The sequence below is a fragment of the Mobula birostris genome, chromosome 5, assembly GCF_030028105.1.
Source record: "Mobula birostris isolate sMobBir1 chromosome 5, sMobBir1.hap1, whole genome shotgun sequence".
In the NCBI taxonomy this organism is placed as follows: Eukaryota; Metazoa; Chordata; class Chondrichthyes; order Myliobatiformes; family Myliobatidae; genus Mobula; species Mobula birostris.
Genome location: NC_092374.1, coordinates 176,206,056 through 176,233,494, shown reverse-complemented (window position 1 = coordinate 176,233,494; position 27,439 = coordinate 176,206,056). Strand labels below are relative to the sequence as shown.

Below are 27,439 nucleotides of genomic sequence, written 5' to 3'. Positions count from 1 at the left end.
TGCCTTGCTGAAGACAACATGTGCATTATGTGCCCAACTCTCTGGTGCAATGCCCTGATTCAGATGCAGCTACTGAGTGAAGGCGCACATTGCAGCCATGAGCATGCAGTTACAGAGGGTCTCGAGTAGCATTCCACCTCCATGGAAACGGTACTTACAGCAGGACCTGGCTGCCCAACGGGACCAATTGGACCAGGAGGACCTGGTGGACCCTGCACAAGAGAAAAACACACAGAGTAATCACAAAACCAACCATCAGAAAAGATTGCTCATGCAGAGAGATTATTTTCCAGCCGTGCTAAATCATTGCAGCCAGGAACACTACCTCGCTGTCCCTCTTTTGCACAACTTCTTATTGTAACCTAGTAATTTTTTTGTCTTTCTTTTTCCTAGACCCATAATTTTATTTAAAACAATGGTCCATGAACCCATGAATACTTCGTCACTGTTCCTCTCTTGCTCTATTTATTTATTTGTTTGTTTAGTTTGGGTTTTTTTCATTCATTTACTGTAACTTACACTTTTTTTTATGTTTTTGTACTGTACTGCTGCCACAAAAAAACAAGTTTCTTGTCATGTGTCAGTGGCGATAAACCGGATCTGAATGGAGAGCCAGTAGAGGCAAATGGAGAGAGGGAAGAAAGCGGAAATAGAGGAATTACTCTGAACATTCACCATTCAGTGCTTATCGCTAACTGCCCTCAGGTAGAACAGCAGTGAGGCAGCACCTGAACCTTGTATTAGACAGGAAATGTGGAGGTTTTTGACCCAGAGAGGATGGCTGCAGAGCAATAGATTTTGTTTGTGGTAATTCTTCTTTGCAGGCGCTCACTTTGACCTTCAGGTAGTAGAGGTCACAGGTTGGGGAGGTGTAGTTGGTGAGTTGTCCTGTTGGATATTAATGATGGCACAAATTGCCACAGTGATGTGTGTGTGTGGGGGTGGGGTCCCAATCAATGTGTTCTCCATCCATGCAAGTGCAGAGAATCCCATGATGTCACATGCCACTCTCAGGAGTGTTGTAGTGAATATCCCAGCAACCAAAGAGCTCTCACTATTACTGTGGTGCCAATATATCTGCAATACTGGTCACCAGTGACCTGCTTTACAGCACATTCCAAGGCAGCAATGCATTGAATGCCATGTGGTGAAGGTTAGGGGGTTTAGAGATTAAGGTGGAGTGGGTCATTGCCTGGGGCACCAACTGCTTCAATACCTGAGCGTTTATATCAGCTAGCACAATGGAATCTTCAACAAATGTTTTAATAGACGAAAAATAATTATTCCTTACAAGTTCAATATTAGCATGCTGATTAGATTACGCTGCCCTTCTGAAGGCAGTCACTGAACCATGCCTCATTGAGGAAACTACCCACCAGATTTCCCCACATCTCACCTATTCACATGCGAGCTCCACCCACAAGACTTTGAGATTGCGGTGTTCCTCAGCACTCAATACCTTCCTAAGGTTTGATTATGGAAAGCGCAGCAGCACAGCAAGTAGAGCAGCTCCTCACTGCTCCAGCATCCAGAGCTCAGTCCCAGCCTCCAGCACTGTCTATGTGCGGAGTCTGCATATCCTCCCTGTGACCTGCCGTGAACTCCCCGCCCCACACCCTGGGTGCTCCAATTTCCTCCCAAACCGCAAAGCCATCCTGGTAGGTAAGTGAATTGACTTCTGTGAATTAATCCCCAGGTGTAGGTGAGCGGTAGAATCTGGGGCGGTTTATGGCAATGTGAGAAAAGTAAGACTGGTATAAGTGGGTGCTAGAGGGCTGGCATTGACTTGGATGGCTGAAGGCTCTGCTCCTGTGCTTCATCGTCCTTTCCCTTTGCCTCCACTCCCATGGGTAGTTACGTGGTGTTACTGCTAGGGTAATGAAAAGCAGTGAGACCAAGGAGACCAAAGAACTCATTGTGGACTTTAGGAGGGTGCAGACGATCCATCCACCTCTGCAAATACCTCCTTGGAGAGAAGGAGGATGAGAGGAGACATGATAGAGGTATACAAGATAATAAGAGGAATAGATAGAGTGGATAGCCAGCGCCTCTTCCCCAGGGCACCGTTGCTCAATACAAGAGGACTTGGCTTTAAGGTAAGGGGTGGCAAGTTCAAGGGGGATATTAGAGGAAGATTTTTTTACTCAGAGAGTGGTTGGTGCGTGGAATGCTCTGCCTGAGTCAGTGGTGGAGGCAGATACACTAGTGAAGTTTAAGAGACTACTGGACAGGTATATGGAGGAATTTAAGTTGGAGACTTATATGGGAGGCAGGGTTTGAGGGTCGGCACAACATTGTGGGCCGAAGGGCCTGTACTGTGCTGTACTATTCTATGCTCTACAATACAAGGCCCCTCCATTGAGAGAGTTAAGTGCATCATGCTACTAGGAGTTTACATCACTTGCTCCTGTCTCACCTAGTCCCTTAATAACACCTCCCTGAACAAGAAGGTATAGCAGCACCTCTACTTCCTAAAAAGACTGAGGCAAGCAAGGCTCCCCACCCCCCCTCCCCCGCCATTCTTAACTGTGTTTTACAAGAGCACCATTGCGAGCACCCTGACAAGTTGCATCTCCATCTGGTATAGGAGCAGTCGAGCATTGGGCCAGAGTGCCTACAAAGGACTGTGAGAACAGCTAAGAGAATCATAGGGGTCTCCCTACCATCCACCAGGGACATTTATCAGGAGCTCTGCATATACAGGGCCTTAGAATTATTAAGGATCCCACCCATCCATCCAGCATCTTCTGACTTTCTACCATCAGGTTGGAGACTATGATGCATAAAAACAAGAATGGTTAGAATGAGAAACAGTTTCTTCCCTCAGGCTATTAGGCTTCTGAATTCCCTGCCACATTGTACTCAAAGTGTCACTGGTTAATTTGTTTCATACCTTACAATATTTAATACTAATGCACTTTAGTTTATTTATGTGTGACTCATCTGTAGATTTTATCCTTAGCTTCATAAATTATTGTGTGTTATTTGTACTACTGTGCTTTACATCCAGGCTTGAAGAAACTTTTATCTCCGTTCTATATATACATTATATGCATGCACATAGTTAAATGACAACGAACTTGACTTGAGATAGATATACTCACATGTTCACCTTTGTCACCCTTCCTTCCCTTATGCCCATGTTCACCAACTTCACCCTAAAAAATAAGGAGACAGAAGCAAAAACCTTAGTTGCCTGTGGGCATGGGGAGTTTTGTTCAAACATCAAGTGCAAGCAAATCCTTTGTTGCACACCTGCAATCCCAGTACTCCTGTCCGAAGTCTTTCAATGAGTAACTCCAATATATAGACACACATCAGGAGGAGGTACAAAATCCTGACGACCAACAGACAATGTTTTAGGAACAGCTTCTTCCCCTCTACCACAAGATTTCTGAATGATCCATGAACACTACCTTTCTATACCTCTTTTCCACTGCTTATTTATTTTTTTCTGTTTATTGTTGTAACTTAGAGTAACTGTTTATGCTGTTACAACAAAACAATGAATTTCATGACGTATGTCAGTGATAATGAAAAACTGTCTTATACTGTGCCTCACATCTGCAGCAACCCAGATCTCTGGCACCATCTGAGTGTGGAGTTTGCACGTTCTCCCTCTTACCATGTGGGTTTGCCCTGCATGCTCTGGTTTCCTCACACTTCCCAAAGGTATGCAGGCTGGTACATAATTTGCTGCTGTAAATTAGCTCCAGCATAGAAAGTTGGGTGGCACAATGGCGGCTTGCCCGGGCCTGCGCCCTGGAGAGTGAAAGACTTTCCAGACGCAGATCCATGGTCTCGCGAGACTAACGGATGCCACCACAATGGCTGTGTGAATAGATTCTTTACACGGCAATGTAAGTGCTGCTAAATGCTCTGAGAGCTGGTACTGGATTGATGGGCAAAATGTTTTAAGATATGAAACATAATATGAAATAAGTGTTGCCCATACATGCAACAGACTTACAGGTAGTTCCGTTTCATAGACCTTATCATTTACAACACAATCCACCTCTTGCAGTTCTGGTTGTTGGAAATGTGTTGCAAACACATCCTACCATTGACTGTAATTCTTCCTGGTTACGAGGGCAACCAGTGCTTGCCAATGGCTACAAAGCAAACAGCTAGCTACTAGCAAGAGCGGGTATTGTATTTAACTGCATTGTTGGCTTGATGGACCTAAAGGCCTCCTCCTCCTGGTGTTATTTTATTTGCTTCCATATAAGGTCAGTGTACGTATATGCTGGAAACAAGGGTGTTATTAAAATGAAATATGTAGAGTAAGTACTGGAAATGTAGCATGGAAAATCATAATCTAATTTCAATATGGAGACGTGTTTATTGCCCCTTCTTTATTGCTCCCAAGAAAGAAGTGGTGAGCTACCTCATTGAACTGCTGCCATCTGCACTAAAACAACTGAGCTGATCTATTTCAGAGCGAACCACATCAGCAGGTCTGGAATCACATGTAGTTTTATATAGCGAACGCAAAATCTTTGCTTTTTTTTAGTTCGTTGAAGAGATTTGGGCTTTACGAGCTGATCCAACATGTAATTGCTCTTTGCTATAGATATTAATGCTGGAGGAACTCAGCAGGCCAGGTAGCATCTATGGGAAAAAGTATAGTCAATGCTTCCGGTTGAGACCCTTTGTCCTGATGAAGGGTCTCGGCCGCGAAACGTCAACTGTATTCTTTTCCACAGATGCTGCCTGGCCTGCTGAGTTCCTCCAGCATTTTGGGTGTGTTGCTCGGATTTCCAGCATCTGCAGATTTTCTCTTGTTTGTGATTGCCTTTGAGGAGGTGGTGCTGAGCTGCCTTCTGGGACTGCTGCAGTGCCTAAAGTGTGGGTACAGCCACAGTGCTGCTAGGGAGGCAGTTCCAGGACACTGACCCAGTATTAGTGAAGACACAGGAATATATTTCCAAATCAAGATTGGGTGGGTCCTTGAGGCCGACTTTCATGTTTTTGTTGCCTTTGTCACTTGTGCTGGTAGAATGGGTGGCTGGTGTTGAGGATGCTGTTGAGGAGTCTCGAGGAGTAGTTGCAGTGCATCCAGTAGGTGGTGCACATTCCTGCTTCTGGTGGTGGAGTAAGTGAATGGTTGCGGATGGGGCTGAACATGGAGGGCTGATCTCTTCTCTTGACTGTTACTTGCCTTATGATCACCATTACTGATACTACTTCTTTCTTTAACAATCAAGTTTTTTTTTGAGAAATAAACCTGCTGTGAAAGGAATTGATCCTGCATTTCTTGCCTCTGGGTTACCAAGTCAGTAACTGAATGAGAAACCAAAACATGGTCAGCATCATCACGCATCGTCAAGATCAAACAGAACTCCACCTTACAATCCCTCAGTCAAATGCTGTTGTAGGACTGGAATACAGAGAGATCCAGACAACAGCAGAGAAGCCAACTGGACCAAGTAGGTTTTGATGCTCGACAAGTCTCCTCCCAAACTTTACACTCAGTGACAAGGTCTCGGAGTGAACATATCACCTTTCATATCCCTCAATCGGTTTACCTTTCATGCGTCAATCCAGTCCCCTACTGGATTTTCTGTGACAATGAGCAGCCCCTCTGCACTACCTTTCACATGTGCCTCTCCAACGGTATAGTCATGTAAAATGACTCCCCCTTCCCTCCTCACTGCTGTACTCCCTGATCGCCTCCTTACATCAGGTCTGACCTCAGCAGGATCCGTTGGAATGTTGCCCAGTGAAGATTTTCCCCATTTCCCACCCGTGAATACTCCAGTGCCTAATCCATGTTAGGCCTTGGCCACTGAATCTTGAGCTGAGATCACTGATGTTCAGAACTGATGACCAGTCATTATGATGCAGAAAGCACCACTCAGTGTGCAGGGGTACCAATAGTTCAAATTACTCATGGCCCTAAAAAAACACTCAGTTCTGTGCACGTACATAGATCCAGCGTCAACATATTGTCCTGGTGTAAACACACACACAGTCTCATAAAAATGCATGCATCCATAACTGCAGATAACGTAAATATACAGTGCCTTGTGCATACAGTGTAAGCATACAGTCCCACATACAGGTGGGGCTGTATCTGCACTGTCCTTTTACCCAGAGGTTCAAACCTCTGTATGTGTACAGTTGAAACCCATGCACGTTATCATAAATGTACAGGGTACATACACAGGATAAAAACAAACCACCCAAAAGACACACAGACTCAATCCACAGATACGGACAAGTACTCAAGGTTAGATATATAGGGCTTGAACAATCACATACAGACAGGGCACATGTACGCACAAGGTGAGATTAAAACTACTAATCTGAGAGATATTACTAGCAGATGAATCGAACACATATTTTGCATCAATTTTCATTGTGGCATACAACAGCAACATGCCAGAAATCCAAGAGCATCTGGAGGCAGAAGTGATTGTAGTTGCTATTAACACGGAAAAGATGCTTGGGAAATGGAAAGATCTGAAGATCGGTAAGTCACCTGGACCAGATAGGTGACACCCCAGGGTTCTGAAATAAGTAGCTGAAGAGGTTGTGGAGGCATTAGTAGAGATCTTCCAACACTCATGTCATAAATGGTTGCAGTGGACTGGAAAATCGACAACACTCATGTCATAAATGGTTGCAGTGGACTGGAAAATCGCAAATGTGACCCCATTCTTTCAGAAGGGAGGAAGGCAAAAACATACAGGAAATTACAGGCCGGATAGCCTGACTTCGTTGGTTGACAAGTGATTAAGAGTCCGTGATTAATAATGTGGTTTTGGGGTACTTAGAGGCATATGATAGGCCAAAGTCAGTATGGTTTCCTTAAGGAGAAATCCTGCCAGACAAATTGGATGAAATTTTTTGAGCAAATAAGAGGTATGATAGACAAAGGACAGTCAGTGGATGTTGCATACCCTGATTTTCAGAAGGCCTTTGACACGTGAGGCTGTTGAACAAGATAAGAGCCTATGGTATTACAGGAAAGATACTATCATGGACAGAATGTTGGCTGATGGGTAGAAGGCAAAGAATGGGAACAAAGAGGGATTTTTCTGGTTGGAAAGGTGACCAATGGTTGATGCTGGTTGTCCGCTACTTTTCACGTTATCTGGACGATAGAATTGATGACTTTGTGACCAAGCTTGTGGGTGGTACAAAGCTGTAGGGGCAGGTAGTATGATTACAAAAGGAATTGAACAGATCAGAGAATGGGCAAAGAAGTAACAGATAGAATATAACGTGGGAAAGTACATGATCATGTTCATTGCTAGAAGGAATAAAGATGTTGGCTATTCTAAATAGTGGGTGAATTCAGAAGTTAGAAATTGGGAGTCCTCATGCAGGATTCACTAAAATTTAACTTGCAGTCTGAATCAGTAACAAGGAAGGCAAACGCAATGTGGTAGCATTCATTTCAAGTGGACTAGAAAATAAAAGCAAGTTTGGAATGCTGAGGCTTATAATGCGTTGGTCAGTCCTCATTTGCAGTATGTTCTGGCATTGGAAAGTGTCCAGAATGTTTTACAATAATGATCCTGGGAATGAAAGAATTAATGAATGTGCCTGAGTGTTTGATGGCTCTGGACTTGTTGGAGTTTAGAAGAATGAGCCAAATCTGATTGAAACCTACCAAATGTTGAAAAGCCTAGAAAGAATGAACGTGCTGAAGATGCTTTCAATTGTGGGAGAGTCAAGGAGCCTAGAGCACAGACTCAGAATAGAAAGACATGCCTTTAGAAGAGAGATTAGGAGGAATTTCTTTAACCACAGCATGGTGAATCTGTGGAACTCATTGCTAAAGGTGACTATGGAGGCCAGGCCACTGGGAATATTTAAAGCGGAGGTTGATAGGTATTTACTTAGAGTAGTAGAGTCATACAATCAGAGAATACTACAGCACAGAAACAGGCCGTTCGGCTCACCTTATTCACATCACAGTATCAATCTGCCTAGTCCCATTGACTTGCACCTGACCAACAGCCCTCCATAACCCTCCCATCCGCGTACCTATCCAAACTTCTCTTCAATGCTGAAATGAAACCTGCATCCACCACTTTTGCAGGCAACTCATTTCACACTCTTACAAGCATCTAATATAACCTCAACATAACAACACAACCTTTATACTCAATACTTTGATTTATGAAGGCCAATGTCCCTAAAGCTCTCTTTACAACCCTATCTGCTGTGACTCCACTTTTAAGGAATTATGGATCTGTATTCTCAGATCGTTCTGTTCTAGTGCACTCCTCAGTGTCCTACTGCTCATCGTGTAAGTCCTACCCTGGTCTGTTTACTATATTATCATCCAGATCATTGACATGGACGGCAAACAATAATAGACCCAGAGCTGATCCCTGCAGCACTCCACTAGTCACAAGCCTCCAGTCAGAGAGGCAGCCATCTACTACCACTCTCTGGCTTCTCCCATGAAGCCAATGTCTATTCCAGTTTACCACCCCACCTTGAATGCCAAGCAACTAAACTTCCTTGACCAACCTCCAGTGTGAGTCTTTGTCAAAGACCTTGCTAAAGTCCATCCACTGCCTTGCCTTCTTCAACTTTTCAGGGAACTTCCTTGAAAAACTCTAAGATTGGTTAGACATGACCTATCGCACACAAAGCCATATTGACTATCCCTAATAAGTCCCTGTCTATCCAAATACTTATATATCCAGTCCCTTAGAATCCTATCAGGGCACCCCAGGATGACCCTCTTCACTGCAGCATGCTCCTCCTGGAATACTACAAGTGAGTGAGGTCACCCAGCTCTGGAGACACAAGGATAAGCTGATCTTCCAATAGTGTCAGATTAGCATATCCAACAGGTAAGATCAAAACCCACTACTCATAAACCTCAGTAACTTAATGAATGGGATTTAACACTATATCCCTCCATAATATCCCACTGTCCCAAACACCGTGCCATCTTATCTGCTGGAGCTCCAGTACAGACCATCGATATCACTGATCCTTATCGATTACTGATCAAGTCCAGAGCTAACTCCCCAACCTATCACCGGGCCTTGATCAATCTGGTCTTCCAACTTCTCCTCCTCTCAGCCACCCCTCAGGATCCCCAGGCTTGCCAATGGGCTCTTGACAAGGCCACAGCAGACAGCCCACTTCAGGGTGCCCTGGAATTACAAGGCAACAGTCCCAGCCACTCTCACTGACAGACAAACTCTGAAATCCCAAGGACTTCTCAGCCTATTCCTAGCTTGTTGCAATGCTAACATGTTGGACAGAGCCCACATCACAGCCAATAACCAATCGTCCCCTTTCAGTGCCCAATATTTAAGTCTATTGCCAAGGGTTTTCCTGATATACTACCAAACGTTCCTTCTTCAAGTTCCTAGGTGTCAACATGCTGCAGGGCCAATATTCTGGGCCAAGCACAAAGACAAAACCATGAAGAAGGTGCACTTCTTTGGAATCTTTAAGAAGATTCAGCAAGTCATCAAAGATCCTGACAAGCCTTTACAAATATACACACAAAATCATTCTGATTGGTTCAATCAAGGCCTGGTATGGGAACTCCAATTTGCAGGATTGCAGGAAGCTGCATAGTGTGGTGAACTCAGCCATCACGGTTACAGCTCTCCCTGCCTTTGAGGACATCTGCAAGAAACAATGTCTCAGGTAGGCAGCAATCATTCACCATCCAGACTATACCATTTCTCAATGCTGCCATCATGCAGCCTGAAGACTACTTCAACATTCAGCAACTGCCATTAGCTTCTTGACCCTACATAAGATCCTTAACACTACTTTTTTGCTCTCTCAATCTTGCACTCATGATGCTATATTTATTTTGTTCGTTTTGCACTTGAAGAATTTATGTATCATTTATGTTCATTTAAGTTTACGTTACCTCATATCTGTCCTTGTCTTGAAGTGTTGCTGCTAGAAGCTGAACGTTCATCACATTTATACCCTGGCTATGTGTGCCTTGGACAACAATAACCATGAACCTGAACTCCCCCACACCATTACTTTGGATATGTGGAGTGGCTCTGATTGATGTGTTCCCAGAGAGTCCGTGGTAACTCCGGTTGTGGGCCTTACCTTGTCACCATCTTCACCGGGACCTCCTGGAGTCCCTGCAGGTCCTGGGAGACCTACAGGGCCCTGGATGCCATCTCGACCAGCTGGTCCAATTGGTCCTTTCTCACCCTATGTCCAAACAGAAGAAATAATTTGCAAATGTTGGAAACGGTATATAGGCACATACTGATAGTGATGGGACAACCACTGTCGTTTCACATCTCCCAGCATGGTTTCTCAGTACATCACTATGAACAAGATGTGCATCACCCAGCCTCTTACCCATGACAGAGTTGTAGTGGTCCCCCAGCCAAGAACCACACTCAAAATAGGCATAATACTCTCACAAAACAAATGGTAAACCTTCCAAACCACTGTTCCACCCTTACAAGACCAGCAAGCAACCACTGCCAGTTGATCTAAAGTTTTCAGCAGCTGACCATCGGTTTTGAGGGGCTGACCATCAGTTTAGATTCTAAACTGATGGTCAGTCCCTCAAAACCGATGGTCAGCTGCTGAAAACGGACGGTCTGCCCCTGAAAACCGATGGTCTGCCCCACCAAGCCAATAATCAATCCCACCAAAGCGATTCTCAACCGGACTAAACTGATCATCAATCCCACCAAACCAATGGTCAATCCCACTAAACCAATGGTCTATCTCACTAAACCTTTGGTCAACCCACTAAACCAACGGTTAACTCCACCATTCCAATGACCAACCCCACCAAACAATTGCCACACTCCCATAAACTATTATCCATGCCCTCCCTTCCAAACCAATGGTCACATGTAGCCTGAAAACACAACACAAGTACTCACAGGCACTCCTTTCTCTCCAGCCGGCCCGGGTGGTCCCTGAGGTCCTGGACGTCCTGGCAGTCCAATGGGACCACCTGGTCCTGGCTTCCCTCGAACACCTGGTGAGCCCTGGAGACCAAAATATGAGCGGCTGGTGAGGAGACAGGCAGCAGAAGATAACGTAACACAATGAAACCCATCAATCACTACCCTTTCAGATGGAAACAGGACTATGAATGATTCAGGATAACACTCTGATTTACCAGGGAGATGTAGGGGGTAGGTGCCAGGAGTGAAGAATTTTAGTGCTTAAGAAAGTCTGATCCAGAAAGTTTCAAGGAGATTCATGGCACATAGAATGATGAGGGCCTAAGATAAGGAGGAGAGCAAATAATTTGCAGCACAGTCAATAGCCAGGAGGATATATTTAATTAACAGAATGTTGTTGTTCGTCCATCGTTGACGTCGATGAGGACCTCGACACCATAATGATGGTGTCGAGACTAGCGCGTGATTTGGATTTAAGTGAGGGAGAGATAGGTGAGGGAAGTTAAGGGGAAAATGTTTCCACCAAAGAATGATGGAAGCTGGAACTTAATGCCCAAAATGGTGGTGGAGCCAGGCATCCTAATCACAATGAAAAGAGCTTTTGCATGGGCAGCAGAGGTGCTTTTGATGCCCGGAACATGGAGCAGGGAAACGGGATTAGGCTGCACCATTCTGCCTGGGGGTTGAATTGGTTAAATGGCATATTTAACGGGTACAGAGTCCTGTTAGTTGCCATTTTTTCTTTAGTTTCTCTCCCATTCATTTTTTAAGACATCAGCACCATTTGACAAGATTTATTACGTAATACTGGTTGCAAATTCAGGGGAGGTGTGGGATTTCAGACTGCTGTGGTAGGGTTTGAACACGGGTCTCTGGATTGCCAGTCTGGTAACTTAACTATGATGCCATTGCTATATCCCAGGTTAGTTAGAGGAGCAACGATCTCAAGGCTGGTACTTACAGCTGGACCGGGTGGTCCTGGTGGCCCCTGACTGCCCTTCAGTCCAGCTCCGCCCTGCAAAGAATGGAGAAAGGATGGAGTGAAGTCTATTGCATGATGTATCATGTGGATCAATTGATATGGCAACTGCTTTGCCCAAGGAGGGAAGAAACTGCAGAGAGCTGCACCTCATGGAAACCAGTGTCCCTTCCATGGATTTTGACTGTACCTCACAGCCTCAGAAAAGCAGCCAAAGTAACGAAAGTCCCCACCCATCCTGTACATTCCCTCTGCTACTCTTTCCCACTGAGCGGAAAATACAAAATCCTGAAAACATGCTCCAGGCACCAGGACAGCTTCTATCTCACTGTTCAAAGAATAGACTTTTGTATGGTAAAGAAGAACTCTTGACCTCACAATCTACTTCATCATGACCTGCGTGCCTTATTGTCTGCCAGCACTGCACTTGCCCTATAACTGCAACCAAAATGTTGCATTTTGTTGCCTTTCCCTCTGTACAACCTTGGTTTACTGATGTTCTGAAATGACCTGCTTGGACCATTATATGTTTGTCACTGTACCACAGCACATGTAAGAATTATAAACCAGTTAGCAACTACTAGAAGCAGGTCACTGAAGGTCTGTTCTGCTGAACAAACCATCAACAGGTCAAACCTGTGATCAGAGAGTTCTTAATTATTCTGAACAACACTAACCCTACCTCAGCTATCGAACACTACCAACAACCTCTTGCACTTGCATGGGCTTGTCTCTGATTGTGCTTTCTCCACTAATGTCTTGTCTGCATGAGTGAATACTTGTACTTGATGTACAAGTACAATGAAGAAACTTTTTCTAGCAGTATCACAAACATGGAGGCAAATTCAACGCACAGAACATAAATTATGAATAAATTATACAAGATGGTGAAGATATATCTTTTCTCTTCAACATCAAACATGATTTATGTATAATTTATATTCATTGTACTTGTACATCACTATACTTCTGCATGACCATAAACTAAACTTGAATATAATAAGCACTAGTCTTATACAACAGGATACTACGTAAACTCATGTGTACAGAAGTGGAGGCATTACTGAATAAGCTCCTACAACACACTCTTTTATGTTAGTCAAATTTGAAGGAGCATTGATAGAAGTGTTCATAATTTGAATTTAACCAATGTGAATATGAAATACAATCCTCATGTTCAATGTGTTAAGTCATATCGCTTTACAATTCAAAGACCGCTGTGTCTCAGACAGTGTTAGAAATGGTTAAGGAGTCTAAGACCAATCAGTGGGAATAGGAGCAGTTGGCTGCTGCTCATAGTGGGGGAGCCAGCTGGTTCCATGAAGCGGCAGGTTGAAGGGAGTTTTCTCTTCCTCATATCATTTCTACAGATGCTCTCCGGGACTGACTTTCACAATTTATCATAGCAGCATGTTCTGTGCCAGTGGCCCTGAGGCAGTGGAGAGTAACGACGAATGGGATCTCCATGAGTTGTGCCCTGAGCTGGTCTCTGAGCTGGACTCCAGTCTGATCCAAATCTGAGCAATGCTGCCCAACAAAGGAAAATGATTCGAGAGAAAGAGAACATTGGAGTGGAGGATGGTAGAGAGGTAGGTGTTGAGAGGTAGGTGTTGAGAGGAGTAAGGGGAGAGATTTTGGGGAGGAAAGAACTGAGGGGAGAGATTTTGGTAGGAAAGAAGTGAGGGGAGAGTTGAGAAGAAAGCTGTGGAGGAGACAGAGTTGGGAAGAGAAAATTGGGTGGGGAGAACTTTGTGGGTGAGTGAAGGCTGGGGAAAGAATATTCGGGGAGAATGGATTGACAGAGAGATAAGGTTATGGGAAATAATTGGGGAGAGAGAATTGTGGAAGAGTGGGTGGGAGAGAGGGGTTTGGGGAAGAGTGGGTTGAGGGAGAGTGGGTGGGGGAGAAGGTTCAGGAACATGGTTGGGATGAGGGTCAGGGGAGAGAGGTCGAGGGAGAGAGGTTGAGGGGAAGGATTGGGGGAGAGTGGTGGTGAGAGGGGTTGGCGAGAACATCATGGTTAGTGTTGTGGAAAGGTGTCTGCAGTAAAAGTGTTTGGGCATGGAGTTGGGAGAGGGAATTGAAGGAAGGGATTTGGGGGAAAAGAGTTGAAAAAGATGGGAAGACGGTTGGCAAGTGAGGTGGGGAAAGCAGGGTAGCGTTGAGAGTGAATTGCGAAATAAGGTTGGGGAAATCAGTTGGGGAGAGTAATGGGTCAGGATTTAAGATATGGAGGGGGAAAGAGTTTTGGGAGAAGTGAGGGTTGGAGGAGAGAGTTTGAGTGGAACAAGCTAAGGAGGGAACTGCAGGAGAATAGCGGTGAGAGTTAGAGGGAACAAGTTGCAGATGGAATTGAGGGAAGGCAGTTAGGTGATTGAGTTCTGGGGATGGGCGATACATAATGATTGAGGGAAGAGAGGTGGGAGGTGGGCTGAGGAGTTGAGTCTTTATTCAATCACTTTTACCTCCAATTCCTGACAGTCCTACTACTTCCCATCCATTTACTCACCGGAGTTCCAGGTAAACCAATCTCACCAGGGAAGCCCCTCAGTCCAGGAGGTCCGATTTTGCCTGGGCCACCAGGAGGGCCAGGGTCACCCTGTGGTAGACAAGAGGTGGCAAGAGTTTGTCAACAGTACCTGTACCTGTAGATCCATTACAGTAGACAGCAGTCTAGGGAACTAGTAATAGGTTAACAAAGCCTAACGAGGGGAGGGAGCAACACGAAAGAAAGAGAGACTATTGGAGATAGACACTACACAGAGACACTGATAGCTGCAGAAAGATAGAGAATGTGAAGGAGGAATCAGGGTAGGAGAAAGAGAGAATGAGTGAGAGAAAGAGAGAAAGGTGAAGAGAAGGAAAAGGAAAGTGTGTGGGAGAGAGGGAGAGAAGGAGTTGAGAAAGGTGGAGAGAGAGGCAGGGAAGAGTGGGGAAGAGAGAGGGAGGGAGAAAGGAAGAGGGAGATTGAGAGAGCAAGAGAGAAGGAAAGTAGGGCAGAGGGAGAGGGCAAGAGAGAGAAGAGAAAGAGAGAGAGAGAGAGAGAGAGAGAGAGATAATAAATGGAAACAGAAGGAGAGACAGAGGAGGAGTCTCAGCTGTCGACTGAGTGAGAGACAGGTAAGGAGTGCCTAACCGATGGCCAGATGGAGACAACAAGAATGGAAAAAATCACGTTGTGAAATTAAAAAAAAAAATAAAGTCTGGAATACAGAGAGAAAGAGAAAGAGACAAAAATCAGAGATTTGCGGATACTGTAGTACTCCAAGACAGATGAACCATCAGAATTCTTAAGTCTAAGGCTCAGTAGCAGAAACTCCCTGCAGGCCTTGTGCTCAGGGCTGGGCAGTGATAGAGGACTGATTCAATGGAGGAACTTGCCCCCACCTGCTAGTGAGGCCACACACCAAAACCACTCTCAGCCCCTACCACCTATCCCCCCCCCCACTCAGCATCTAATCATGTCACTGACTCAGAGTTGCAGACGGGCTGGGAATATTCCCCTCGCTCGATCTTTGCAACCATATTCCAGTATAGCAGTGATGGTTCACAGTTACTGAGACCAACAGCTTGCAAGGCCGAGAGGCAGCCCCAGTACCACTGATCAACAGTTGGACAGGCACACCACTGCAAACATGAGCCATCTCAACCGTCCCAACCACTCAGGCTTGTAGTCGTCTCACCTTCGTGCCTTCTTTCCCAGATGGTCCAGATAGTCCTTGTTCCCCAGGGGGCCCAGGAGGACCTGGATGTCCCCTCTCGCCCATTTGTCCTGATTCACCACTGGAGCCCTATGGGAGAAAGGCAGCAAGTCACATTAATGTCAGAAGTTAAGGCAGGATCAAGGGGGATGGGAGGGAGGTTAGCGAGGAGTGGACATGAAAAATGGGACTTGCCTGAGGTCCAACCACACCAGGAGGCCCAGGTGGGCCAGTCTTGCCTTGGAAACCCTGGAAACCGGAGTCGACACATCACCAGGCATTGTTCATGCACATGCAAGAATGAGAGAAGTCAGCCATGAGGAAAAGCCAGAAACACATTTGAACCTAGCCCTCTCACTGCACAATAAACCCTTCAACGCCTGGCCTACTGAGAGATGGCTTCCAACCTGATGATTTAACTCAATTAAATGCTGCTTGGCAAACCCCTGGTACATTAACTGACCCAGTGAGATTCTTCACTGTAGTAACTTAACTCTCACAATAAAACCTTCCCTGGGCTATATCAACCATCCCACTGAATTGCTTCTCTGTAGTAAATGCATTCTGCCGGTAAACCTTGTACCAATAGTGCATGACCCAACTCAACTTAATCCTGTTCTCTAATCAGTGAACATTTCCAATAATCCTCTTACCACTAGTACACCAACCAATCAACAAATATAATCTTTCTCTCCAATCAATGAACTCTCCCAATAAACCGCATCCTCCCAGCACATTAACCAACCTCAATGAAATACTTCCCTGTAACAAACTAATGTTCCCAAAATAAAATGAGAAATCCACCCTTCCTGTATAATAATCTCCCAGTGCAATGGGATACAGCATTCAGGATACACTCACCACTTCTCCTCTCTGCCCAGGGTGCCCAGGGACTCCGTCCTTTCCTGGAGGTCCCTGTCAAAGAAAGAAAGTCGAGTTGGTATATCAGATTATCATCCACCCCCACCTCTGCTGCCACAGTAAAATCACTCAGCAATAGCGGAGCAATCACAGGACACCCAGCGAGCATCTTTACCAGCAACCTTGGGCCACAGATGTGAGTGTCCAGAAGGGCACAGGGTGGGTGTCTCTGAATGGACGTGCGCTCTGCAACTGTAGCCCACTGCTGGAGAGGCACCACTTCTCCAGGGTGAACTCCCCCTGATCATCTCAGTCTGTCTCCAGACACACTGACTCATCAGTTTACAGAACACTCCACCCCAGTGTATTTGCACACACAAAGTGTGTGTGTTTGCCTTCATGTGAGTACGTGTGAGAGAGTGTGTAACAGTGCAAGTGCATGTGTGAGAGAGAGCAGGTCTCTCTTTGACAGAAAGTGTGTGATAGAGTGCATTTGTGTGAGAGTGTGCATACTGTATGTTGCTATGTTTTAGCAGTTGTGTCTCTTTACGAATGGGGGGAATGTGTGCGTACCTGTGTGTGTAGCTGTGTTTGAGGCAGTATGCATCGAATTATGTGGGTGTGGGTGTGATTTTGTTTGAGAATGTCAGAGACTGAGGTTGTGTATGTTTAACAAAGTGCATGCATGCCTGTATATCTGTTTACATACCATTGCGTACACTTACCTGTGTGTCTATGTGAGAGACAGTGAGTGTGTATGTGGCACTGTGTGTCTGTGTGGGTGTATATGTGGGTGTATGTGAGTATGAATGAGTCTGTGAGTGTGTGAGACAACAGCACAGGTTGGGAACTGGAAAATGAAGCTAGATCACTTACAGGAGGTCCTTTTGGTCCTGGGAATCCAGTGGGTCCTTGAGGTCCAGGAAGTCCCTGAATTGAAGAGAACAGAGAGGAAGGTTACCTCTTTAAAATGAGACTGTGTGTGTGTGTGTGTGTGTGTGTGTGTGTGTGTGTGTGTGTGTGTGTTATCAGCCATACGGATATCTCCATCTTCACATTAGTCAAACACATCAGAAAGAAGGAAACCAAGGGCAAGTCTGTGCCACACTCACAGTGCCCATCCCCATGTGCCCACCTTCACAGTTCCCACTCTGGACATTGACAGTCTTTCTGACACAATGCGCGGGCAGTCACACACACAGAGTTCCAGTTGTGCCATTTCAGTGGCAGCTCTCCTATCTCTGAACGCTGTCCAGTTGTCTCAACCACTTCTTCTGGCAGCTCAGTCCACAGCTCCCTCTATTTAAAAAATGTCATGCTTAAATTCCTGTAAAATCTCTCCCTCTCAACTTAAACCTATGTTCTCTAGTTCTTGATTCCCCAACTCTGGGTCAGACTGAGTGCATTCACTCTGTATGTGCCACCTGTGGCTTGATCTCCCTCTATAAGGTTACTCTGCAGTATCGTACACTCCTAGGAGAAAAGTCCCAGTCTACCATGTAACTCAATCCCCCATGTCCTGGCCACCTCCTTGTAAATCTTTTCTGCACTCCTTCCAGTTTACTGTAGTGGGATGACTAAAACTAAGCACACTTCTCCAAGTGTGGCCTCACCGGCACCCTTATAACAATGAATGGGAAATTCTGAGACTGTGGAAGTGTGAGGTCACACACCAGTGAGAGTGCACCAGGACAAGGGGAGGCACCAAAGTGGGAGGATGTTGACTGGCATGAAGATATGTGCTCACAGGAAACAGACATACAGGAGGCTGCCCTCAACTTCCCAAGGCACTGGGAACTCCAAGGTGAGACAGTCCCTGGGTTATGACCGGGTTCATTTCTGATGAACTGTTTGTAATGCCAGAGATTCTGCAGATGATTATTCTCCTCCGCAGATGCTGCCTGCTGCCTGGCTGGCTGAATGCCTCCAGCATTTTTGTGTGTGGTGCTTGTAACGCAAAGTGCCCGTAAATCAGGAATGAGCAGAAACCCTGTGCACGGGAGAGTGTCTTAGAAACGGCAGCGAAGGGAGAGGGGGTATGTGTGGGAACAGCAGTCACCAGCTGGCCCCTCTGACTCATGGGGTGAATGGGTAGGTCTGCTCAGCTCCACCCAGCCCACAGTTTTTATGGCTCAGGTTGGAAGAGAGAAGTCGCAGGGATGTACTCTGTCCCCAGCTAACAGAGTATGCCCGTAGTCTGGCTACAGCTGACAAATCCACCCTCATCTACTCCACTGTTCACGTGTATGGGGTGTCCATATGTTAGGCGTTCATAGCTCAGGGAGGACCAGAGGACTGGAATTGTATGCAAGACTCATTAATCCACAGCTCGTGTCTCTGTACAGTTCTGCTCAACACATTACGAAGTAGGTGTAACTACTTAGAGAGGGAAAAGACGAGAGTTATGAATTCTTTGCCAGCTCTGGAAAACTGCAGCTATGAGGAAAAATTGGATACGCTGGATTGTTTTTCTTGGCTTTGGGAGACTTAAGTGAGGTGTATAAAATTATCAGGAGGTCTGGATAATTGAAGAGCGCAGATGTAAAGTGACTGATGGAAGGATCAGAGGCGGGTGGAGAAAAAATATTTTCACCCAAAGGGTGTTGAGGGTCTGGAACTCTCATCACACTTAAATCGTGCTTGAGTTCATCCTTAAAAAGCTGCGGCTTGTAGTGTTAGACATTCAGTGCGGGATGGTGGAGGGGGGAGGTTTGGATGAAAGCAGAATATGTTGGAAACACTCAACAGATCTTGCAATGTCTGTGGAAAACTAGCAGAGTTTATGTTTCGGGTTAAAAAGTCTTTATCCCTGAAGCTGCTCCTTGATCTGCTGAGTGTTTCAAGCATTTTCTATTTTTACCTCAGGTTTCTACCATCTGCAGCATTTTATATTTATTCAGCTGTACATAGGACAGACAAGGAGGGGTGAAAGGCCTCATTCCATGGTTTTACATTTTCAGTGTGTCTCTCCAGTTCTCTTCCTTTCCCTAATCTGTTATTTTAAACCTACCTCTTTAATCAAAAGCCACTAAGCTGACGGCTCATAAATTGTTTCTCTCTCCATGGATGCTGCCTGAACTATTGGGTATTTCCAGCCTTCAAAGCTTGAATGGGCTGGGGATCTGGTGAAGAATTTACCATTACCACCTCACTGTGTTTGGTGAGGCTGGTTCCACCAGGGGAAGCGAATGGAGTCTGGGAGGTTTTCTAATTACATCAGTGACACTAAACACTGAAGAAATGTTGTAAAGACAAGAAGAAAGCTTGCACCAGCAAAGAGCTGATATATCCTACATTATAATGACAAAGAAGGAGACCACTCAGCCTATCGCTGAATGTGGCTCCCATTCCCCCTCCCTGTCCACTGCCAGACATAGAAGAAGAACTTAGAATATAGGACCAGATAGCACAGGAACAGGCCATTTGGGCTATCCTGTCTGTGCCAAACACAATGCCAATTTAAACCAAATCTCTACTGACTGATCTTGATCAATAACCTTCCACTCGCTGCACATTCATGTGTCTACCCAACAGCCTGTTAAACACCACTGTTGTATCTCAGTTCACCACCATCCACAGCAACCTGCTTCAGGCACCCAACACTCTCTGTGCAAAAGCACATACCTCCCCTAAATATTCCCCCTCTCACTTTAAATGATGTTCTCCAGTATTTGACACTTCTACCATGGGGAAAAAGTATTCAGAATGTCTACCCTATCTATGCCTTGCATATTTTTATACACAGATCACCCCTCAGTGTCCAACACTCCAGAGAGTTGTGGACTTCAGGAAGGCACAGGTTGACCATTCTCAATTACACATCAATGAAACTTCCATGGAGAGAGTGAAGAGCATAAAGTTCCTTGGTGTGCACATAGTGGATGATCTAACCTGGATCCACGACAACTCCTCATTAGTCAAGAAAGCATAGCACCATCTGCACCTTCTGAGGAGTTTGAGGCATACAAGGCTCTTTACCCCCGTTCTAATATCAAATACAGGAGCACCATGGAGAGTTCACTATCTGTCTGCGTCATTGTGTGGTACAGAAACTGCAAGGCATTGGATTGTAGGGCCCTATAGAGGATAGTAAAGACCATCAAGAGGATCACCAGGGCTTCCCTCCCGCCATTTGTGACATTACTGGGAGTGTTGTATATGAAGGTCATGAAGCATTCTTGAGTATCTCCAACACCTATTCCCCAAACTCTGTGACCCAGTACCAACAGGAATGAGATATGGAAGTATCAGGACTAGGACTACCAGACTGGAAAACACCTTCTTCCTCCAGGGTGTGAAACTAATGAATACTCTACCATCATGCAAGCTGTTTACTGTTTACCTGTGCTGTGCATTCTGAATTATGTTTTAGTAACTTAGTGTATTTGTGGTAATATTTTGTTTTATGGGCTGTGTGTGATAATGCTTTGTGGGTGCACCACGGTCTGGAGGAATGTTGTTTCATTTGGCTGTATATATGTAGATTCAAAAGACAATAAACTTGAACTTGTTAACAACCCAAGTTTGTTGAACTTCTCCTTCTAGCTCATAACCTACAATCCAGGCAGTATCCTGGTTAACCTCTGCCGTGCCCTTAAGAAAGGTTCCACATCCTTTCTGTACTGGGGCAACCAGAAATGCACATAATACTCCAAGTGCAGTCTAACCAAATGTTTATAAAATTGCAACATGGTTTCCTTTCTCTTAGACTTAAACAATGAAGACAAGCATGTGTATGTCTTCTTCGTCGCCCTCTCTACTTGTGTGTTCACGTTCAGGGAGCGATAGACTTGTATCCCAAGATCCCTCGGTACATCAAGTGTCAACAATAGGAACAGGAGTGAGCCATTGTTTCTGCTCCAACACTGAATATGATCATGGCCGATCATTCCCTGTAGCCTCTTCCTATGATTTCTCCCTTATTCCTCGATCTTTTTAGCATTAGGAATGGTTTAGGGTAATTGAACAAGAGAAGCGATAATGGCAGAGGCAACTGCACTGGCTGTGGACGAAGTTTGCCAGCAGGTGGATGGTGCTGAATGATGGAAGGAAGGCCAGGCCTACTTCACCTGGCCCCATCCTGTTCCGAAGGCAGGGCTTTCTGGAGGCATGCAGACTCACCCTTTCTCCTGAAGGACCTGGAGGTCCATCAGTCCCTGAGGTTCCCTGTTGAGAAAGCAAAAAGAGCATAATGAGTTGCAATGCGCTGTCCAGTGGAGGGAGTCACCTTCCTGCAGTGATACAACCAAGTACCAGTCTTCACTGAAATTACACACTGCTCCACCTTCAGTAACATCACTCTGGTCCTTTCCAACACCCAGCTAAACTTCCTAATAATAACAACCCATCCAGATCTTAAAGCATTCTCTTAAAATTAGTGTTCTAACTTCCCATCCAGTACGAGCTCCACAGCTATGGAGTGACAATAGGCTTCATTATTTCACTATTAGGTCACTCTCTGTCCTGCCCCAAGTATCCCTCAGTAAGCCTCGTCACTCCAAGATCAGACACTATTTAACAGAATCTCCAGACACTTAACACACCCATTATCCTCACCTTAGCACCTGGCTTGCCAGTTGCTCCTCTTGGTCCCCGTTGACCACGTGGTCCCTGAGAAAGAAAGGCAATGGTATTATCAGTCAAGCCCAGTTCCTGGCAGATATGGACTTATGGTCTTATAAACAGGTAGCGGAATCATATGGCACTATTGATACACCTCTCTGTCTCACTAACAATGTTAATCTTTGGTTGATAATTACTTTACATGGATCAAAGAAAAGTACAGCATAGGAGAAATCCTTTTAGACCAAAGCATCCATGCCAATTGTGGCTAAATTAATCTCATCCCATCTGCCTGTACTAATCAATAACTCTCCATTTCCTGCCTGCTCATGTGACCTCTTAAACTTTGCTACCATACTTAATTCTACCACTATTACTGGCAGGATGCTCCAGATGCCCACCACTCTCTGTGTTAAAATCTTACCTCATAAATCTCCTTTAAACTTTCCTGGGGTGAATATGTATTAAACTTCCACCTTAGGGAAAAGGCTCTGACTATCTACTTATCTATGCCCCTCATAATTTTATACACTTCCATCAGTTTGCTCCTCAGCTTCCAGTGCTCTTGAGAAAATAATCCAAATTTGCCCAACTTCATCTTAATGCTAATACTTTCTTAACCCAGCAACATCTTGGTGATTCTCTTCTGTACTCTTTCCAAAATCCTCTACTTCTTTTCTGTAATAGGGCAACTGGAACCGCATACTCCAAATATGACCTGTATAAAGTTTTATGCAGTAGCAACAAGACTTACCAAATTTTATACTCGATGAGGGCAAGAATGATGAGTCTCCTCTGCTACCACACCTGCTTGAGTTGCTACTTTCAGGGAAACATGCCTTTGCACTCCACGTTTCCTCTGCATATCAATGCTCCCAAGTGTGCTACTTACTGTATACTTTCCACTTACATTTGATCTTCCTGAGTACAGTAGCTCACACTTGTCTGGATTAGCCTCCATTCCTCCATTCGGTCAATTCTTTGCCCACATCCCCAATTGGTCTAAACCCTGCTGTATCCTTTGACAACCTTCCCCACTATCTACAGCTTCACCAATCTCAACCAACTATATCAGAAGAGAAGTCTACTGAAATCCTTTAAAAACAGACATACCGTGGGTCCACGTTGTCCTCTTTGGCCCATCTTGCCAGGCAAACCCTGTAAGGACAGAAGGAAAATGGAGATAGGCACCAAATAAAATGAAGAGTGACACTGTATTGAATGAGAAAGCAAAGGAGGAATGGGTATAGAGGGGTGAGAAAATCAGGTATAAAGGGTGATGGAGAAGGAAGACACAAAGGAGAATGCAAAGATGTAAGTTGAGGAGGCAGAGATGAAGAGTTACATAGAAGTTGTATGGAAAGAGGGGAGAGGACATGCAGGAGAAAGAGGATGAGAAACTTTGAAGAGAAAACTAGAGAAGAAAGTGAAAAATGAGTGAGAGAGGGAACAGCAAAATAGGTGAATCCATAAAAAAAAGGAGGAAACTCAAAGAAATACTGAAAGAGAAAAAGAAGTTTGCCAAACAGAGTGAGTATGGAGAAAGGGATATAGATGTTGGGAGACAAATTCAACACAAATGAGAAAAGTACTTGGTTCTAGTTAGTGAGCTTGTACTTCTTGGTTAATACCTTTATTTTTTTTTGTTTTTCAGAACTTACCCGAGCACCTTTCTCGCCGTTGGTACCTGGGAATCCGGGGAAACCAAGGGAGCCCTGTGAAAAGAAGGCATGCGTTAGACAGATTAAACAGCGATAGGTCACTGAAGCCTCAATAAACTCCCAATCAGCACTGCTGTAAGATTCTTAATTGTCTTAACCTACCAAAGTAACACCAAATGGATTGGGTTGATCTGGATAATGGTCCCAAAACACATGGAAGGTTAGATGTTCACAGATTTTTTGGGGGAGCCTAGGGACATAGGTTTAAGAAGAGAGGGGAAAGGATTAAAAGGGATCAGAGGGGAAAGTTACTCACAAGGTTGTGAAAGTGTGGAACGAGCTGCCAGCACAAGTGGTGCATGCGAGCTCGTTTTCAATATACATGTGACGTTTGGACAGGTACATGGATGGTAGGAATATGGAGGTCTTTGGTCTGGGTGCAGGTCATTGGCAGTTTAAATGGTTCAGCATGGACTTGATGGGTCAAAGGGCCTGTTTCTGTGCTCTGCTTTTCTATGAGTTTATGACCGCATTCATTTAAGATCTGGGCATCACTGACAACACTTATTGCCCATCACTTTTTGTCCTTGATAAGCTGGTGGTTAGCTATCTTCTTGAAGTGGTGCCCTTCTGGAAAACTATTGGAGCATTTCTTATGCTTACTGATTGGTGCAGCCAATAGCGTTACTGTCTCTCCACTCCAGAGGTCCAAGTTCAATCCCGACCCATAGCTCTGTCTGTGTGGAGTCTTCACGATTTCACTATGACCACATGCATTTCTTCCCAGCACAGAACAGATTGGCACTTAATTGGCTGCAGTAAATTTACCATGTAGATGAGGGGTAGAATGTGGAGCTGATGGGAATTAGGAAGAAAAGAGTAGGATCAGTGTTCCATTAGTGAACCATTCGTAGTCAGCACAGGGCTGATGGGTGAAGGACCTGTTTTCTTGTCTATCGCATCTCCCATCATGGTGCTAGAGATGAAATCCAGAGATGTAGAAATGTATACAATGAAGGAATGGCAATAATGTTAAAAGATGGACCTGCAATGATCTATGAACTTGAACTAAATATACAGTATACTGATTATGGCGCTTCCTGATATCCTTACCTTGGGACCCTGACGCCCTGGGTATCCGGGAAGACCAGGTACTCCAAGCTTACCCTGCAACAAAATACTTGATATTAGATGGACTTATCCACAAGTATAATGCTATATATTTGACAGATAAGAGTAACATCCTTAAATGAAACTTTCAATGCAATAACATATCCCAAGTTAATACACAGGTCTATCAAACAGATGTTAATTTTGAACTGCATGCAGAGATTTCAGGATTAGTCACCTGTTTTCAGGAGCATGGGAGACATCTGTCCTGTTACCTGCTCATGCCTTTCAAGGGAAAGTAACTAAGGTTTGTTGCAGGCAATGGCTAAAAGGAGAAGGAGTTATGAGTAGAGAAAGGTGAATGAGCTGGAGGGAGTCAAGTAAGGTGAACTGCAATAACAGATGAACGTGGGGACAAGATGGAAATGTTATTTTGCATTGGAGGAGAGGATAAGAATGTAAGCAAGATTTTGTGTAAGGCTAGGATAACAGCAGCAAGAGGAATGAGGTCATGGAATCAGTCTACAGAGCTTAAGAGTAGTTACCATGAGGTAACAAGACATAAATTTGAGTTTGAATAACAGAAGGCTGATAGGTAGGTGAGGTAATAATAAATATGGAGTTGGCTGGTGGCAGGGATGGAAAGAACATGACATTATAAGCACAGAAAGAGATGATTATTAGGATCCAATTCATCAAATCATCTTCATTCTCAAAGCAAGGCAAGGAGTGACCAGGAAATTAAACGAAAGAAAAGAGGGGAAAAGATGTTTCAGGAAGGAAGGAAGGTAGGAGAAAGAAGGGGTCCGTGGACTGTATGGGAGAAACAGAAGTAGAAGTGGAAGGAAAAGGTTAAGAAGGCAAAGAGAAGTGAAGAGAAGGAAGGGAAAACTGGGGAGAAGGAGGGGAAGACCAGAATGAGCAGAGAAAATGAAGGAGTGGGGAATGAGTGGAAGTGGAATGCTGGGAAAGTGGAAGGAGAAAATGAAGAAATGATAAAGAGATGAGGACAAGAAAGAAGGTAAGAAGAGTGTGGAGTGTGAGTGTGGAGGAGGAAAGGAAGGAGGGGTATAGAAAAGAAGGAGGAACGGTGGGGAGGAATGGGAGGAGGAAAAAGCATGAAGTGTGCAGAGAGGAATAGAGGAAGGGGACAGTGCAAGGAAAAGTTGTAGTGAAAGGGGATGGAATAGGGACTGGAAGGGTGAAGTAACAAAGGAATTAGGAAGGACAAGTTGGAGAGCAGAATGGACAGGTAGGATTGGGAGGTCATAGAGGGATGTGAGGAAATACAGAGGGACATGAGGAAATATGGAGGTTGAGGAGGACTGCAGAGTGGCTGGTGGGGAAAGGAAATTTCTCACGGTTGTTAGCACTAACAAGAACATTTTGCCATCTAAGATGCACCATACCACGGAGTCTCTCACCTTCTCACCTGTCGGACCTAATGGACCGGGGTCACCTGCAGGTCCCACTCGACCTTTGGGCCCTTCAGGTCCATCCTCCCCTCGGGGACCGCTTGGCCCAATCTCGCCCTGCAAAGACAATGGAAAAGCAGTTTTATATCCATTCTGTTTCGTGCTCTCTCCAGGAGTTGAGTAGGCAGAGGCAAGTACAGCAGAGTGGTTGAGGGCCCCTCATTAGAACAACAACCTCGATATGGTTAACGCCCAAGCCAAAAACAGGATCCCATTCATATCCCCATCAATTCTGCAATGTCCCTTGGACCACGTCCAAACTTTCTCAGCTGGCAGAACTGGCATTGGAGCAGAATGCAGGGAAAATTGAACCATCTTTCTTGGAAAGATTCAACATGCTTTTGATTTAAAAGTGTCAGGGCTTTGACTGAGTGAGTGGGCTTAGTGAGCTCAAACCTTTTCCACTGAAATGGATGCGATGATCACACAGGATTATTGTAACAAGTGAGTGATGGTTCATCAAACTGGATCTCGCCAAAGTCAGCACTGGCTCGAATCCAAATGAGAGGGATATTTTTTCAAGAAAGATGTTTCTGATCACCACGATTGCTCTTTGTGTGCTGTGCCAAGACACCAGACATTCAAACCAAGTATTGGACAAGTATGTTCCATTCCTATGGCAAGCATGCCAGAACCCGACCCTCACTCACAGGGGGAGGCAGCTGGGAAACAGGCCATGCAGCCCGCTGTCTGTGCCAACTATCAAATTTGCATTAATATTAACCCCATTCTTTGAGTCACCACATTCTCATCACTTCTTCCCCAGGTTGTCCCACCCCATCTCAACACGACAGACAATGTACAGCGGACACTTAACCCACCAACATGTACATTGCTGGAGCACAGGAGGAACACCGAAGGTCACAGTGAGAATGTGCAAATTACACACCAGACAGCACCTGGGTTCAGGATCAAACCCAGGGCTCAGGGGTGCTGAGGCAGCAGCTCTACGAACCGTGCTGAACAGGGCAAGATTCACAAATAGACACCACCAAAGACTGATCTGCATTCGCATTGCTCGAGGGATAGAGAGAAACACCTTCTTTTTCATGGAGAACCTTTGAACTAGAGTCGAAACTTAAAAATGAAAGCCAGAAGGTCAGTGATGACTTCACTAAATTCTCCTGCACAGAGCGCTGGGTAAAAGTGGAATTTTCTCCCCCAAAAGTCTGATACAGAGGAACAGAGGGAGCTGTTAGAGATG

The 27,439-nt window shown here is 45.0% G+C and overlaps 1 protein-coding gene across 1 annotated transcript in view; it reads right to left on the bottom strand.

Annotated features, from left to right (window-relative positions):
- LOC140198073 (collagen alpha-1(V) chain-like) overlaps positions 1–27,439 on the bottom strand; it is a 269,358-nt gene that overhangs the window by 56,744 nt on the left and 185,175 nt on the right. The window contains exons 30-45 of the mRNA XM_072258945.1: positions 26,185–26,292; positions 24,764–24,817; positions 23,651–23,704; positions 23,103–23,147; positions 21,984–22,037; positions 21,549–21,593; positions 17,304–17,357; positions 16,428–16,481; positions 15,762–15,815; positions 15,549–15,656; positions 14,375–14,464; positions 11,848–11,901; positions 10,860–10,967; positions 10,060–10,167; positions 3,105–3,158; positions 159–212 (exon numbers count right to left, since the gene is read on the bottom strand). Of these exons, the coding sequence (XP_072115046.1) occupies positions 159–212; positions 3,105–3,158; positions 10,060–10,167; positions 10,860–10,967; positions 11,848–11,901; positions 14,375–14,464; positions 15,549–15,656; positions 15,762–15,815; positions 16,428–16,481; positions 17,304–17,357; positions 21,549–21,593; positions 21,984–22,037; positions 23,103–23,147; positions 23,651–23,704; positions 24,764–24,817; positions 26,185–26,292 (1,098 nt within the window). The remainder of the gene's footprint in view (positions 1–158; positions 213–3,104; positions 3,159–10,059; positions 10,168–10,859; positions 10,968–11,847; positions 11,902–14,374; positions 14,465–15,548; positions 15,657–15,761; positions 15,816–16,427; positions 16,482–17,303; positions 17,358–21,548; positions 21,594–21,983; positions 22,038–23,102; positions 23,148–23,650; positions 23,705–24,763; positions 24,818–26,184; positions 26,293–27,439) is intronic.